This window comes from Cupressus sempervirens, chromosome 9 (assembly GCF_028749045.1).
Source record: "Cupressus sempervirens isolate cs-2001-9-10 chromosome 9, ASM2874904v1, whole genome shotgun sequence".
In the NCBI taxonomy this organism is placed as follows: Eukaryota; Viridiplantae; Streptophyta; class Pinopsida; order Cupressales; family Cupressaceae; genus Cupressus; species Cupressus sempervirens.
In genome coordinates, this window is record NC_143126.1 from 514,885,922 (window position 1) to 514,904,374 (window position 18,453).

Genomic DNA, 18,453 nt, shown 5'->3' on the forward strand with positions numbered 1-18,453 from the left:
GTGTTTTTGTCAATGCCACATTAAGGAAAGGATTGTGCCATTCCTAGCAAAATATAACCTTACCTTAATTTTCAAGGATTCATTTTAATTATATATTAGAAAAGTAAAATACATTTCTTTCTCGTGTTGGTCCCTTAAGTAAAGTCTTTTTATCTAGATAGGTTGACACATTGTTGAACATATATAATTGTTTAAGGTATGAATATTAAAGATCAATAGAAGAATCCTTGATAAATAGGAGATAATTTCCACCACAAGTCTAATTTTGATATTGCTATCAGGATTCATGTGTGTAGTTTTTGAGTCGAACTTATTGGCCCATGTTTTATGAGTAAGTTGTTCACCAGAGCCCATCTATAATGAGAATGAATGGAACACTTAGCACTCGTTCCATCCAGGTAATGGTCATAGAGGTGAAGCATTGAGAATTCTCGGGAGGTCACCCATTCGAGTAGTACTCCAGCTCAAGTGCGCTTAAACACATTTCTCCAAGAGTAAGCCCACTCTGCTCGCAAGCCTCAATGTAAAACCTTCTTGCTTCATTCATCGTAAAGCTCCTTAAGCTCATTAATGATAAATAGGAGATATTTCCACAACAAGTCAAATTGTGATATTGCTATTTGGATTCAACTATGTAGTTTTTGAGTCTAACTTGTTGACCCTTGCTTCATGAGTAGTGTTTCACAAGAACCCATCTCTCATGAGAATTATTGGAACACTTAGGAATCATTGCATCTAGGTGCTTGTCATAGAGGTGAATCACTACTCATCATGGAGTTGACCCACTATTCATGAAACACAGCTCAAGGAGATTCCTAGTCTAAAGAGATTTCAGCAATTTGTGCAACAATAATGCTTAAGTTAGCATACTTCAGTTAGCTGTTAATCGCTCATGTGACACGAGATGCAAGTTGGAACATACATAGACCAAATTCTTAACTTTTTTTGCACCCGATTGGCTGCACTTGACTAAGGGAATCAAGCCACCTAGATTTGGGGATTTTTCTCCCGCAGGGTTTCTTGTGACAAATTGGTGACACTAAATGATCAAAGACCGTAGGGAGAAAAACCTGGCATCAAACAAGATACTGTATAATGAGTTTTATAATCAGGGTAAAAGAAATCCCGAGTATAACAGAATCAGAGGCATTGAATTTTTTTATAAAAATGGGACGAATCAGAATGTGCAATAAGTTTATTGAAGCCTGGTGCCTATCAATGAGATTATTGGTGAATAATATCAAAATTTACATTTTAGACATGGGAAGGGCATAGCAAAAATCCAATAGTTAGTTCTGTATATTTTCAACAAGTGCAAAGAAAAATTAAATGTAATTGATTAGAGCTAGATTCCAGTTTTTTGAGAACAAATCTGTCTTATTCTCAGACTAGTTACTTGGTAAATGTAAAATTTCTTGGACTAGTTACTCGTTATATGTAAAATAAACATGTAGATCTTGAGAAAATAAATATGCAACAAAATTTATTTTGAGATACTCAAAGCTGAAGAAGTGTCTTAACTGGTTTAAATTATCAAATTTAAATGCCATTTTAAAATTGTATCTTTTTTGTAGGGAGAATGGGTACCGGTTGTTGTTGATGATTGGATACCTTGTGAATCTCGTGGGAAGCCTGCATTTGCTACCAGCAGGAAAGTTAACGAATTGTGGGTCTCAATATTGGAAAAGGCTTATGCAAAATTGCACGGGTCTTTTGAAGCTCTTGAAGGGGGATTTGTTCAGGATGCTCTTGTTGACCTTACAGGAGGTGCTGGTGAAGAGATAGATATGAGAAGTGCTCAAGCCCAAATTGAACTTGCTAGTGGAAAGTTGTGGTCTCAGTTATTGCATTTCAAACAAGAAGGGTTTCTTCTTGGAGCTGGGAGCCCTTCAGGGTCTGATGTTCATGTGTCTTCCAGTGGTATTGTTCAGGGGCATGCTTACTCTTTATTGCAGGTATTTGTCACGTTTCTTATATAAAATATTTTATATATTTTTGTGTTTTGAAACACTCTTCAGCAATTAGCAGTTTGCTAGGTATTAACTGAACAATATGTTCTCCATTGTTGCATTCAAACAAATCCTAATGTAGACTGTTCTGGTGGGTATTGCAAATGAATGAGTTTTGGTGTTTCAGGTACGTGAAGTTGATGGTCACAAGCTGGTCCAAATACGAAATCCTTGGGCAAATGAAGTGGAATGGAATGGTCCATGGTCAGACTCTTCACCTGAGTGGACAGATAGGATAAAGCACAAACTAAAGTTCATCCCTCAGGTATTGCTTGGCTTTATTAGGTCAAAATATATATTTTGTAGTCTACTTCAGGTTTGAATTCCCCATTTACTATGTTACTATGAAGCTGTGTTTGCTGCCTGCTGGACTGGATCTGTGTTGGGCTAAAACTTGATCTGTGTACTAGTTTTGAACACCTGTGGATACTCCACTAGTGACATCCAAACAATAATCTTCGATAATGATCCATTTGTAAACTATGTAATGATTTTCATTTACAGTTCAATAGAAATCTCATAATTGTAGCAAGAATCTAATCAGGATTTAAAATGATTTTTATTTCAAACAGAAAGTAAATATAATAATATGATCTCTTATCATCAATGTGTAATTTAAATTAATTATGAACAATAAGATTAATTACACAGTTTACTGTGGGAAGTACATTGAATAGTTGGAAACTTGGATGTAATTGACGAAACGATTTCATATTATCTGAATAAACAATTTGTCAAACAGTGAACCCAATAAAGAGTTGACATAACCATCCAAAACTTAATGTGAATACACAGTAAAGCATACATAGTGCTCAACAGGTAAAATAATATTATGTCCAAACTTCATGATAAACAAAATAGAACGGAAATTTCTTGTATAAGGTTGCTTGCAGGCAACCAGTTTAATTGTGGTATTGTTTTCTATAAAATGCTATGTGATATTCTAATCTTAAAGCGTTTTTCAGGACTTCTACTTGGTATTCTCTCTGGAGACTAGCCCAAAACAAGCCCAAACCTTGAAAACATTTAGCCAAACCCATGAACTGGATTGTCAAACGCTTATAAAAGATGACATATGCCCCCGTTTTTGTTTTAATTGCTTAGTCATGTACCCCACTGATGTTTTTTTGACAACTGAATGGTATACTATTTTTAGTTCTCTCTTCTTTGGTTCATTGTCAAGTCTTAGTTCTTCACCTGATTTTTCCTTTAAAAAGTTTTCTGGTGTCACATTTTAAACTAACTTTTATTTGTATTTGTAAACTTGGATATAGTAAAAATGTATGTAGAACAGTGTTACTCTTTATTTTTATCTTCTAAGTCATAGGATTCGCCGAATCTCTTCCATGAAGTTCAGATTTCAGTGAATTTTTACCCTTTCCGAACTTCATCCAAATTTTATGATATTTAATATAATACTGTGATTAATAATAATACTATTTGATTTTGATATAATATTGAGTTATTTAGTTTAATTAGTTAGCAATGTCAAACTATTTTGACAATTTTGTGGATATATTACTTAAATTAAAAATAAATAAATTTATATAAGTTAAATTTAATATCGATTTTTTTTCCAAATTTTTACCCTCATCGAATTTCTTCCGAACTTTATGATCGATGAACTTAAATTCGAATTTAAGCCTTGTGACTTAGTTTATCTTCATTCTTTTCCATAATAAAACTGTTTTTCTTGTTTTTAATTAACCATTTCCTTTTTGGCATAGTGTTGGCAAAAAATTGAGGAATCTGTTTTTCTTGGCAGGCACAAGATGGGATTTTCTGGATGTCCTGGCAAGATTTTCAGCTGCACTTTCGATCTATCTATGTTTGTCGTGTCTATCCTTCTGAAATGCGCCACTCTGTTCATGGGCAATGGCGGGGATACAGTGCTGGTGGTTGCCAGTGGCATCATACATGGCATCAGAATCCGCAATTTCGATTGAAGGCTGTGGGAGCTGATGCCAATTCTGACATACATGTTTTTATCACTCTAACACAAGTGCGTAAAAACTATTTTCAAACACGTTTCACACATCTTTACTTGCATGTAAAATACCAATGCATACTTTCTTGTTGGAGCCTATGCAGGGTGTGAACTTTTCATCCAGGAAAAAGGCTGGTTTTGGGAATTATCAATCTAGTTATGACACTTCAAGGTTCCATATTGGCATGGGTATCCTCAAGATATGTGGAAAACGGGCCTATGACATGTATCGGGAGGATGTAGTTGCTTGTACAGACTACGTAAACTCACGTGAAATAGCTTGGGAGTATGATCTGGAACCATATCCAAAGGGCTACACAATAGTACCAACCACAATCTATCCTGGAGAGGAAGCTCCCTTTGTGCTCTCTGTTTTCACCAAAGCATCTATTGTTTTGGAACCATTATGATCATAAAATGAAGATTTTTTGTCTTACCTTCATAAAGAAAAAGATGTGATGTTCTTCACCTCTCGGAACTGGCTTCAAAATGGCATGTTTACCCCATCATGATGAGACCCCAAAAGGGGAGGCCCTCGGTATTTCATTTGATTGAGGCATCTCTAGTCTTGAAATCATCCACAATTATACACTGCACTGGTATGCCTTTCTTCTCTAAGTTACACTACTAATAGATGATATTGAGGTTTATATGACCTCTCAATGGAACTTGATGCCATGGAAACAGGTATGGACATTATCCACGGGGCAAACATTTAGATGGAAGTGCAGTGTACACATCTTTCGATGGGGTATGTAGAAAATATTATGGTTTCTTTTTCGACCTTTTCTCTGTGTCTTGCTTATATGCTCATGCAAACTAAGAAACCGACTGTTAAATATGTTATTTGAATAAGTACACAACATCATGTCAGAATGTGTTATTTTACATGAATAGATTTTGGATGTGTGGTTGAGGAAGTCAATTTTTCTTTGAAGATTTATATATAAATTTTGAGAACTTGTTTTTTTAACGATTACATTTTGTATGTGTAATTAAAGAATGTTGATTTTTCTTTGAAGAGTTACATAAATTTTCAAGGATTTGATAAGCATTTCCAAGCATTAGTTAAATGTAGTCACAGAGAAAAGGCTGTATAAAAATATGCAACCTGGTGGAGAGCTTACAGGGGAAGATGTAGAAAACAAGTTTTGCCGTTAACATCACCAAATTAATCAGACTATATTTTCTTCTTGGGCTGAATTGTTATATGCAAGATGTGATGGTTTTCAATTGACTATATGATGATGTCTGCAAGAGCTACTAGGACTGGTGCATGTTTTGATCAAATGACAATATAAGTTGCTGGTACTCACTAAAAAATTCCAATATCAACCAAGTGCTTTGACCAGAATATATGAATCTCTATAAGATTGAAATGCATGTTAATTGGAACCTTTCCTGAATTTTAGTAGTACATTTTAGGAGTTGGAGGATTTCTAGATGAAGATCTGAGGCAGACTGCTGATAGATCATGTGGAGGGCTTCAGAAGCAATCCCCTGCACTGCTTAGAGCTTTTTCAGGGAGTCATTGTTGGGGAAAAATGTGATGACCTTATTAATGAAATATTAAACTAACTAAATTCTAAAACAAAGGAAATGTCATCAAGGTGGTGATCATATAGGTAGTGGACTAATATGCTTGTAGGCAAGAACCAAAAAGGCTGATCGAGGATAGGGAGCATAAATACTCTCTAGGTTTCCTTAGGATTGTCTGGTGTATGCCCGAGGATCTATTTCAGCTGATCTTGACACATACTTGCTGAAAGTATATGCTTAGGTAGAACCCAATTGGGGTTTTATCCAACCTAGGTTTAGGATAAGTTCTTAATGAACCCAATAAGAAAGCCGGTGTAGCATGATTATTTTTTGAGAGTTTGATAGTCTGTGGACAAGACATACCCTTATTGTCTTTCAGACAAAAAAAACTGATCTAGGATACGTAGCATAAACGCTCTAGTTTCCCCTATGATTGTCTGCTGTATGCCCTAGGATCTATTTCAGTGGATCTTGACACATACTTGCTGAAAGTATATGCTAGGGCAGAACCAAGTTGGGGAATTTATACACCCTAGGTGTAGGATAGGTGCTTAGTGAACCCAATAAGGAAGCTGGTGTAACATGATTATTCTTTGATAGTTTGATAGTCTCTGGACAAGACATACACTTATGGTCTTTCAGATCATTGTATGAAACTTTTGCATGATATCATATTGGAATTTGTAGATGTAGTATCTACTAATATTGTTGACATATTCTGTATATCTAATCAGTTTGCTTTGACATTCTCATTGCAATATTTTCATTCACTTTTGTCTATATATAACACACTCAGTTTGTCAAAACTTCTTGCAGTTTTTTGGCAATGGTATTGTGAGGCATGTTTTGGAGGCAGGCAACAAAATAATGCTTGAATTTTAGGGACAGTTGAGAGTTGAGAACTATCTTTATATGTTTCTAACTTTTCAATTAAGCATCCTATATCGCTGGAATCTGGATACCAATGCCTTTGAACAATGAACATTCAACTTTTAGTGTTTACCATTAATAAGTGAAATCCAAAATTGAGTCAAACATTGAAATATGATTATGAAATTCTACATATTAGCATTTGTTTCTATTATCATTAGTGATCAAGAAAGTAATTGTTCCCAGATCAGCTGGTTTTGTTCTTTTGTTTTTAAATTTTAAATAAAGCTTTTGATATGAGAGGCATCCTTCAATTTCCTGTAGACATTTGGAAGTCCGCAAGTCCTTGAGTGGAACATGGAACATCTAGAGGATGCAAAAAATGATATTAGATGTGAACAAAAAATGGGGAAGATGTTCCCTTTGCGTTACTTGACATTCAGGACATGGGATATGTTTCTATGGAACATTGAATTCATGTTGGTGTATTGCCTGCTCTTCACTCTTTGGTGCCAAGTTAGTGGTAGTGGAGCTCTCATGGTCTTTTATTTTATATCAAACCTCATGATTAATTTTACATTTTAATAAACTTGGAGTTTTTCATGTAAGTTATTTGCATTTTGTATCTTCCCTAACATGAGCTTTCATTAATGGAAGCACGGTTATAAAACTTGTAATGCATCATGCTGCCTACCTAACTACACATTCTTTGTAGATGGTAGAGAACTTTGCGAAAGAGATGCCTACTTTATAAATGTGTAAAAGGTTGAGGGCTGCTTTTGACATAGTGAGAATTTGGAGCAACATTAAAGAGTTCATTTATGATAGTACATGTGATAACACCGTGGCTGTTTTCATGGCTTGTGGTATAGGTAGCTATAGAACAAAAGGACCTCTCAAATGTTTGTGGTAACAAAAGGAGTATACATGAGTCTCCAACGAGTGTTGCAAATACTCTAATAGAGTTGCAAAGCACTTTGCACAAAGACAAACAGCCGTACAGTAACCAGTTCTATTTAAATGTTTCGGTTTTACCATGGTTTCAACTGGGTATAATCCACCCCTAGGTTCAACTCCAAAATCTAATTCACAAAAGGCTATACATTGCTTTGAGCAGCTCTTTGCAAACTTTAGATAGCGTGGTTGACATTTAGGTTCATCATATCAAGAAACGACCAACAATTGTTTAGATCCACAATTGTCAAGAGAAGACGTGTTATACAAGGAAATAGTTCCACTTTCATAGTAAATAATTCAACTTCCTAGCGGCTCTTGACCTTTACAACATGAAGTATTTGTAATCTATAATTACACACACATATCATTAGCACACCTTAGCATGAGATAGGTAGAAAATAGACAACATCAAGCAGTAATTATACATCATTCTCAAGAGTACCCTGTCTATATGATGAAAGGATACATAATGATACATTTACTGTTACAGTTCTACATCTCTCTTACTTTGAAGTTTCTGTCTCATATATCTTTCTTACATGTGTACAGCTTTGTCTTGATCCTCTTCTAAAGAATTGTCCATTAAGATTTTTCTTTGGCTTTGGATCAGTGTTTTAAAAGTGTTTTTCTCATGTTGCATGCCTTATTGAACATGATTGGATTGTTTGTGACATTAATATATCCAAAAATTGCCGCCCATTTCAAGAGGTGTAAGATACATATTTAATGCCTTCAAATGATATTAGAAGGAAGAAGACTAGGTGCGGTCTGCACTCTTAGACCGGTATGTTATCAATGTTATAAACTTAACACTCCCTCTTAACTTGATAATCATACTGAGAGATAACATATCTAACATCATCAATTACAATGAATAAGCATAGATTGATACTCTATATCTATCTGAATTTTCTTGAGAAAATAGCATCATGGAACACATGATATTGAGTCATCACATGATATGACTCATCACTTATACTAGTGATGTCAGTATTGCATATAATGCAATACACGCAAGATAAAATCCGAAGAATGATTAAATTCTTCATTTAGCTAGGTTGTGACTCATAGGAACTGGTAATCCTAGATCACAACTTGATCTTGAGTTAAGATATACCAGAAAACAAGATAAAGTCTAAAGAATAAATTCTTCCTTTATCCAAGTTGTGACGCTTATATGACAAATGATCTTGAACTCATCTAGATCTAATAATAGTTTTATACTGTTCAATACATTCTCTGAGGGATTGTCATATCTCATAATGTCTTTTATACAAGTATTTGTTACCTTAGAGATCGTCACCTCTTAAATAATGCATATAGATGGTGGAGCCCATAATAGTCAATAGTTTGACAAATAAAATTATTTTATTAATAATTTAAAGAATACAAATGGATTACAATTCAATTGTACCAAGTCTTTTCCTGAAGTGATCTATCTTCACTCTAGACAGTGGTTCGGTGAGAACGTCTGCTGTCTGATCTGCACTGCAAATGTATTCTGATTTTACAGTATTCCTGTCTACCATATCTCTTACATAATGGTAAGTACTTTCGATATGCTTGGACTTGTCATGAAAAATTGGATTCACCAAAAGCTTGATGGAACTTTGATTATCACAATGAATAATCGTAGGATTCATGGCTTTCCCAAATAATCCCACAAGTAACTTCCTTAGCCAAACTGCTTCTCGAGAGGCCATCGCTGTTGCAATGTATTCAACATCTGTGGAACTTTGAGCTACTGAAGATTGTTTTCTGCATATACAAGATATCATTGCTGATCCTAAATTGAAACATCTTGAAGTACTTTTTTTTGTCTTTAACACTTCCACCCCAAACTGAATCGGTGAATCCATGTAAATCTAAATCAACTTTCTCATAGTTGAGCCCAAAATTAAGAGTGCCTTGTACATATCTCATAATATGTTTTACTGCAACTAGATGAATTTCCTTTGGCTAACACATAAACTGACTTAAGGCATTAACAACATAGCAAATATCAAGTCTTGTATTTACCAAGCACAGAAGGGACCCAATCATCTGTCTGTAGAGAGTACAATCTATGGAAGGTGATTTTGCTGCTGCCTCATTAAATTTATGTAGATTAGTCTCCATTGGAGAAGACATAGACTTGCAATTCCACATTCCAAATCTCTTCAAAATATTTGATGTATACTTCCCTTGATTAAGTATATAGCTGTCAGAAGTTTGTCGTACTTCTAGTCCTAGGAAGTAATGAAGAAGTCCCAAGTCTTTCATCTCGAATTCTCTAATTAGATATTTCTTGCATTGATCTATGAGATGATCACCACCTGTTATTAGTAAATCATCAACATACAGTATCAGAATTACCATATCATCTTTATTTTTTTTATAATATAAATGTGGATTGGCTTCATTTTTGGAGAATCCTAAGTCGGTGAGATACTTATCAATTCTTTCATACCAAGCCCTTGGAGCTTGCTTAAGCCCATAGAGAGCTTTTCTTGAGCAAACAAAAACGTTAGGATCATGAGTTTCAAATCCTTCAGGTTGCTCCAAATACACTTCTTTTGTAATCTTTCCATTTAGGAATGTTGTTTTTACATCCATTTGATGTACTTTCCATCCCTTTGATGCAACAATAGCTAGGACTACTCCTACAAAGGTGTCTCTAGCAACGTGAGCAAAAGTTTCTTCATAGTCAATCCCTTCTTTTTGAGATAATCCTCTGGCTACAAATCTGGCTTTATATTTTTTGATACTTTATTTTATATATCCACTTGGAAGAAACAATAGATTTTCCTTTAGGTCTAGGAACAATTTCCCAAACATCATTCTTCATAATAGATTCGTATTCTTTTGTCATAGCTTAATTCCAAGCTGTATGTTTAATAGCATTTGAAGTATTAGTTGGTTATGATTTAGACAAATCATTCATGTTTGCTTTATAACTAGAAAATCTTTTGGGTCTTTTACTCTCTGTGATTGTTCTAGAAGATGCAGCAAAGTCTTGTGCTTCCTCGACTGTTTTGATGGCCCAAAGTGGTCTTTTCTTTGAATTTTGAGTTTCTCCAAGATTTAGGTTTTGAATTTCATCTTCAATTTCTTCCATGTTCTCCCTCTCAGACTCATACTCAGACTTAGATTCAGTATTTCTTTCAAAACTAGGTAAAGGAGAGGGTTCTTCAAAACTTAGGGCTCTTTTGAACGCTAGATCTTCTTCAATAATTACATCTCTACTAAGTCCAATACTTTTCTGTCCATGTATGAAATCTTATATGCTTCAGATGTTTCACTATACCCTACAAAAATACCTTTCCTCCCGGAGGGTTCTAACTTAGTTCTCTTTTCTTTTGGAACATGGATATATATAGGGCACCCAAAAATCCTAAGATGACTTATATTGGATTTGAAATTAGTAAAGACTTCTTCAGGAGTTTTATCTCTTGGGTAGGAGTGAGGGCTTCTGTTTTGAATATCGATAGCAGTACAAGAGGCTTCTGCCCAAAGATAATATTCTAGATTTTGATGAAATATCATAGCTCTAGCAGCTTCTATAATTGTTCTATTGTTTCTTTCTAGTTTTGTGCTAGAATATAAGGGACGGTGTACTCCCTCTTAATTCTTGTTTTTTTACAAAACCTTTTAAACAAAATTGAGGTGTATTTCCCTCTATTATCAGTTCTAGGAGTTTTAATTTTATGTCAAGATAAGTTTTCAATTAATGTTTTGAATTCTTTAAATCTCTTTAGGATTTCTTTTGATTCTTTGCACTTAAAGAAGTAAATCCAAGTTTTCCTAGAGAAGTCATCTATGAACAAAATATAGTACCAGAATCCTCCAAGAGAAGGAATAGACACAGGTACACATAAATTTGAATGAATTAATTCCAAAACATTGTTGGTTTTTTCTAGTACTATCGTGAAATGGACTTTCAGTGTTCTTACATAGAGCACACCCTTTGCATATGCTTGAGTGGTCTTTATTTAGTTTAGGTAAACCATTAACCATCTTCACCATAGTTGATAAGGTTTTGAAATTTAGATGTCCTAATCTTCTATGCCATATTTCATTTATGTCCGTAGCTTCATGAATTAAAGCTTGAATAGGTTGACTAGATTCTGAATTTAATTCATACAAATATCCTTTTCTCTGACCAATCAACTTCGCTTTCTTAATTGAGGAGTTCTTTGCCTAGGTTATTACTTTACCGTCCATGAATGCAACATTATGCCCATCATCTTCAAGTGCCGTAACCGAGATTAGATTTCTTTTTATTCCTAGTACGTAGAGGAAAAGATAATTTCTTGATTTTAGTTTTAAGGTGTAGTTTCCAATTCCTTTGACAGAATGTGCTGAATCATCACCAATGGTAACTTCGCCATTAACCTTTTTTGATATAGAGTCTAGTGCTTCTTTGTATCCTGTTATATGTCTAGAAGATCCACTATCAATTATCCATGCTTTACTTGAGATTTCATTTGATAGTGACGAATACAATACACGATTCTTGGGATCATAGTTATCTTTTTCCCTAGTAACATTTGTACAGTTCACTTGTTTAGAATTCTCAGGACAATTAGATCTGTAGTGTCCAAACTTTTCACATATGAAACACTTTATTTTGGATAGTTCTTTCTTGGGTTTTCCATTCTTTTGATTTCCCTTTTTCTTCTTGAAATGCTTCTTCTTGCCCTTATAGATGTTTGTATTAAGAACATGAAGTTCATCTTCTGTTTTCAGTTTCCCTCCTTTCTTTAGTTTTCTGGATTCTTCTTGAAGACAATCTCCTTTAAGTGTGTTGAAGTCGGGAAGTTCATCTCTGGCACTTATTCCTTGTGCAAAAGTTTCCCATGAATCTGGTAATCCATCTATAGTCATCAGTGTTAGTTCCGTGTCACTAATGATGGTTCCTATACTTGAAAGTTCATCTCTTATGTTGGCAACCTTTAGGAAGTAGGAACTCATCGATTCTCCTTTCTTTATTTCTATGTGATTTAGTTGCCTTTTTCAGTGCGAGAACTCTAGTTGCATTGTTGACCTCATGCATTTAGTAGTGCATTCATCATAGTAAATGCTGTTTGATGTTTTGTAAGCATGGGTATGATATCATTTTTCACTCCATCTAATATGATTTAATGGCTTTCCTATTTCCTTTAATCTAGAAGGGTTTATGAGGTTCAACTGTAGGTTGTCTGGATGCTGATTCAACAAATTGTTTTACATCATTTTCTTCAAGAATTATCATGATTATGAATTTCCAGGCATCACAGTGTTCTTTCCCATCAAACCTATCATGGGGTCTGATTGTGTATGCCATTGAATGTAGGAGAATGACGCTAGATATATTTAAGATCTGATTAGTTAATTTGCAGAGCCTAGGTTTGACAAACAGAGCTCTGATACCATGTAAAGTTTCTGCAAATTCTGTACTAAAATCTCAGACTTGTATAATATTCTTTTCTTGCTGAATATGATCTTCTTAATATTCTGAAGTAAGGAGGAGTTATCACCTTTTAACTCTGATCTGAAAGTTATTTATATCTGCAATATATTCAAATAGGTATTATTGCTTGAGGGAGCAGACTTGTGTTTACTGTGTGTCCTCAAACTACAATAACATCCCCCTTTAATATCATGACCAAAGGGCATGTCTCTCAAAGGGACATGACCCTCTCTAGGTTGGCTCATGCTCCTCTCCCAGAAATCGGCGACTAATGGAGATGTTTAACCATAAACACAAACTAACATAATATGTTAAGTTAGTATTAACATTAATATACCCAAAATTTGCCGCCCATTTCAAGAGGTGTAAGATACATGTTTGATGCCTTTAAATGATATTAGAAGGAAGAAAACTAGGTGTGGTCTGCACTCTTAGACCAGTATGTTATCAATGTTATAAACTTAACAGCTGACTCCTTTCAAGATGTTCAATCCAGTGCAAGAAGAGAAGTGATTTTCAAGAGGGGAATTGCTGCAACGGTCAAGGACCAATGGAAATTTCTTTAAACTAGCTTGTAGAAAGTACTTGAACAAGCAGTTCAATTAACCTCATAATTCTTTTGGTGGTCGAATTCCCCCAAGTCTAACATAAATAAAGACAGATATTGCTATCAGGATTCAATTATGTAGTTTTTGAGTCAAGCTCATTGACACGTGTTTCATGAGTAGTGGTTCACAAGAAACCTTCTCTCATGAGAATGAATGGAACACTTCACTCATTGCATCTAGGTCATGCTCACAGAGTTCAAACATTACTCATGCAAAGCGGGTCAATGAGTTTGACTCAATCTACACAGTTGAATCCTGGTAGCAATATCACAATTTGATTTGTTGTGGAAAATCGCCCACTTATCAATAAACTAAGACATTTTGTTTTGAGTGTAGGATTAATGTAGCCATTGATTAATTGATGGATTGCACTTATAAGTACCATGAATATAAGAAGACAATTCCCACGATTACTTCACTTGTCCGAATCTCAGTTTATAATTTAATTCATTAGTTATGCTTCTTCTTGAACAATTATTGTGATGAAGAAAAGATCTAGATTATTGTTTAAGAACACTATTCTCCCATTGAGAGCCATTGAGAACGATGTTACTTTAATGTGTATTTCATTTAATATATTTGATTCTCATACATTTGAAATTAGAATAGCTGTTCTAACTTCTAACCATCTGAGTCACAATCAACCTCTTGCAGAAGGGGTTTCACATTTTAACTTCGAGAAAAACACCGAACAAATGAAAGAATCACTTCGTTTTCTATTTCTTATGTTGTACCACTAATATATTGTTGAAGCAGCAGATCTATCAAAATATACCTTACCATGATCAATATACTAGTTTCACTCATGTTTTGCATTAAATTTGGGTATTCCTTGCTATTCACTGATTCAATGTTTCTAATAAAACATTGGTACTGTAGGACCCTGAGTGCAGAATGCTTGTGGGAGGACAAGTTGCTATTGCAAGACATTTGAGATTGGGAAGGAAATAATGCTCTGGAAGATTGTAAAGTTGCACTATGGTTCATACTTCTTGCCTTCAGTTGTACTGCCGTTGATGAGGGAAACAGTGTTTAAAGGTAAGTAGTGATATTTTAGTTGTGTTATTTCTGTACATTATAAAGCATAATATATTTTTTTCCAGTGAAACCTGGGAACTCTCCCCCAAACCCTCAAAGTACCCATCCCTGCACTGGGTACGTGGAGTACCCCTACATCTGCCATTCTGCAACCATGCTGCTGCCGAGATGGATACTTGAATTTTTAATTGGATTTTGATTTTTGAATGTTACTATTTAGTATGTACTAGGTTCAATGTTCAATGGTTCTGGTTCGTGTTGCAGTTTTTCTATGTTCAAGTATTTCAATATGGTAACCGAAGCATCATTCCATAACTAGCATATAGTTTACAGAACCCCCTTCCCTGCACCAGCTGGCCCCCTCCAGCCCACGCTTTGGCAAAATTGAGCGCCCCCCCCCCGCCTCCCCCTCGCTCCTCGAATCCCCCCATACCCCGGGTCCACCGTCCTAGGGACTTGTTGCGGCATCCCGATGTACCCAAGCACGGGTGTTACATTGTTTTTTCTGTTTTAACAAATTTGTCATGGTGTTTTTACACTTGGTCTGACAAAATAATCTCAGCTTTAAGTGTATTGTTTGTTTGAAAGAAATTCAAACATAAGGATCTTTTTCCTTGAGAATGGGCATTTCTTGTGTTGTAATTTCATCTCACTATTTCATGTTGAACATTGTTAGGAAAGTTCTCGTGCCACCAGTGACAAGGTGGTTGTTGCATAAGGATCTTTTTCCTTGAGAATGGGCATTTCTTGTGTTGTAATTTCATCTTACTATTTCATGTTGAACATTGTTAGGAAAGTTCTCGTGCCACCAGTGACAAGGTGGTTGTTGCGGTTGGGAGGCTGTTTGGGGCATCCACGTGTTTCTAATCTGAGATGATTAACATGCCAAGAAAAGACGTGATGGGAATCGTTGCATATGCAATGTTCTTGTAGGTTGTGTAGTATAAATTATTGAAGATATGCAGATGATTTCTCAAGATTGGAGTTTAATATTAGAGCTGGGTGCTACGATTTGCAGCACCATTCTTGGTAAATATTGTAATAATATGTAAAAGTACTAATGAGACTTTGTAATCTGAAACGCAGGTTTGTATATAAATTTTTCCCTGCATTCTTCCATTTCTTGGAAAATAGGTTTGCAGACTACCAGACCACAATTTTGGTCTACGGTAACTCGTAACTTTCATTTGAAAATTCATAATTTGGTCCAAGAGAGTCCTAGTTCAGCTGTATCGGCGATTTTAGATGTATTTTTAATGCTTGCATCCCTGGGCTGTCCAACTTAACGTTAAAGATGGCTGTACAAGAAGTTGAAAATCAAGCTTTGGCACCATTTTTTTCTGTGGTTTTTACCTTCCCTTGGGAAATGCAGGTTGCATTCTGTTTCAGCCACAAGTTGTCCAGTAATGAGTAATTTATATTTTGCATTTCGAATTTTGGTCTACAAGCTTCCAATTTAGTCTAATTTTATGCTTATCATTGACATGAGTTTAGTCCTTGCATCTCTACACTAGGCAAATTGCTTCAAGCTAGTTTGAAGATAAATGGAAAATCAAACAAAAAGGTACCATATTGTTTTGGTGCCTATACATTCTCAGGGAAAATAAAGGTGGGGCTGTATTCAACCACAAAGTTGGTTTCCACTAATTTAACTGTCATTGTGAATTTCATAATATGATTCGTGAGATTCTGAATTCATGTATTTAATGCCTTGTTAGGGGGATCTTTTGAGTGTCGCACATTTTTTTCTGGCATGGTAGATTTTTTGTTTTGCCCAATGCCATTTTTTTATTTTTTCCCCTCAACCTCTCTATTTGTGGTTGGAATGTTTTTCTCTCAAAGAAATTTCATGATTTATTGTGGAATTCGAGACATTGAGATCGATTCTAATTTCTTTGTGAATTGCTACGAAGGGGTTTACCTTTTCACTGTGCACCCAATTATCCTCATGCATGTAGTTCTTCATTTGCAGAGCTTAATCTGTGTGCCCTTTTCATATTAGATGAAGTCTGATCTAGATTCTCCTGTGGTTCATTGATTGTGTTGGGTTAATCTTCTGAAGATTGCTACATGTATGCTATCTATTAATAGGAATGCATGCTACATGTATGCTTTTGGTTACACGCCTTTCAAGTAGTCTTTATAAGTATCTATTAGTTATGAAACCCTTTATAAATAGTTTCATGTTTGGTGTGGCTAATTGATAGTTTGCAGTTAACCATTTGCTTTTGGTTTGTTTTAATTATGTGACGTATTTATTGCTGCATTTCCACCCCAAAATGAAAAAATATTTATCGATATTCAAAGGTGTATTATTAGTTTTGTAGGAAATAATGTTTCACAATGCTAATTTGCAAGGTTGCATGGGGATGGGGTACGGGTACGGGTATTTTTCATAATAGGGGATGGAGGTACTTGGGTATGTCAAACTTAAATAAAGTATACTTCTATATTTATAGAAAATCTGAAATTACGAGTCATGAAAATGGTTTTTCATTATAGAAAATTTGAAATTACTGAGTCATGAAAATAAATTTGAAATTACTGAGTCATGAAAACGGTTTCTCAAAACAAGAGCAGTGATAAAGTTTGTCAATGTAATGTATTGATTTCAGTTTCAGATTTGCTATATGTTTGCACAGAGTGTTTTTTATAATAGGGGATGGAGGTACTTGGGTACGTCAAATTTTATTTAAAAATTATACTTTTATATTTATAGAAAATCTGAAATTATGAGTCAGGATAATGGTTTTTCAAACCAAGAACAGTGATAAAGTTTGCAAATGTAACGGATTGTTTTCAGTTTCAGATTTGTTATATGTTTGCAATAATAATATAAGATAAATGATTAGATGCATAACAAAGAAGGAAAACTTTAAACATGAATTAAGAGGATCCTAAATCATATGACAATGACATATTGCAAATGATAAACTTTAAACTTAAACAGTGATGAAGTTTATTGTTAATGAGTATCAAAATTTCAAACTGATTAGGTATTGAATTAAGCTTGATAAACAACAGGCTAATAACAAAAAAATAAAAATAAAATCGAAAAATAAATAAATCAGAATTGGTCAAGGTCCTTAGCTATTATGCTCTCCACCGAGTACGTGGTACTTGGGATGTCTGTACGCGATGCTTGGTTATGTGGACACGAGTACTAGGGGTGTGGGTACGAGTATCCACGCAACCTTGCTTATTTGCAACTTACATACTTTACATTTGCTAATAGTCTTCTACTGTGCAATTATTGGTTTGATGTTGTCGAGATTGCATTCCTAAACATGTTTAGCAGTTTGTTTGCAACTTACATACTTTACACTTGCTAATAGTCTTCTCCTGTGCAATTATTGGTTTGATGTTGTTGAGATTGCATTCCTAAACATGTTTAGTAGTTTGAGGCTGTGCTTTTGCTTATTATAAAATTGTAGAGGAAGTTGGAAAAAGGTGATTGCAAAGTTTGATGGGGGAATTGGGATGGAAGGGATATTGAGGTGTTAATGGTGGAAACTCCCATTATTTCTAAGATGATTTGTCTTTGGTATACCTTGCTTCCTTCAGTAATGAAAGCAATCCAAATATGTTGAGGAAAGTCTAGTATAATTTTAGCAAGTTAGTTGATGTATCAATGTAGCAATGAAAAGGTGGATGTGTTTAACCAGGCTTGTTGGTTTTAACTCCATGCAATGCATCTTTTATGCATTACCTTGTTTGAAGGTGTAAAGTTCTTTTTAATAAAAATAGGAATGATGGTAACGGCTCTGGTAGACTTTAGTAATGAAAATAGATGGGTAGGGCTCTTAATTTTTATACACCCAATTCTCCCAATTCCTAACTCCACAAATGAGACTTCAGGAGCTCTTAATTTTGAAAGTGTTATCGATAGAGTTTTTGTTGTTGTTGTTGTAGTTCCTATCATGCATTCTACATGTGTTGACTTCATTTAGGCAATATGAATGAATGAGCGTGAGCTCTCCCAAATTTAATACTTGTACAAATTTTGAAGTGATC

The 18,453-nt window shown here is 34.8% G+C and overlaps 1 protein-coding gene across 2 annotated transcripts in view; it reads left to right on the plus strand.

The window, feature by feature from the left end:
* LOC149539617 (calpain-type cysteine protease DEK1-like) overlaps nt 1-15,873 on the plus strand; it is a 122,357-nt gene extending 106,484 nt beyond the window's left edge. Inside the window, exons 27-33 of one of the 2 annotated variants that reach the window (XM_089800844.1) lie at nt 1,575-1,955; nt 2,137-2,274; nt 3,775-4,011; nt 4,101-4,595; nt 4,684-4,747; nt 14,281-14,439; nt 15,232-15,873. In XM_089800844.1, coding sequence (XP_089656970.1) covers nt 1,575-1,955; nt 2,137-2,274; nt 3,775-4,011; nt 4,101-4,406 — 1,062 coding nt within the window. In that variant the 3' untranslated portion in view covers nt 4,407-4,595; nt 4,684-4,747; nt 14,281-14,439; nt 15,232-15,873. The remainder of the gene's footprint in view (nt 1-1,574; nt 1,956-2,136; nt 2,275-3,774; nt 4,012-4,100; nt 4,596-4,683; nt 4,748-14,280; nt 14,440-15,231) is intronic. The other variant, XM_089800845.1, reaches the window with a different exon arrangement.
* The last annotated feature ends 2,580 nt before the right edge of the window (nt 15,874-18,453 follow it).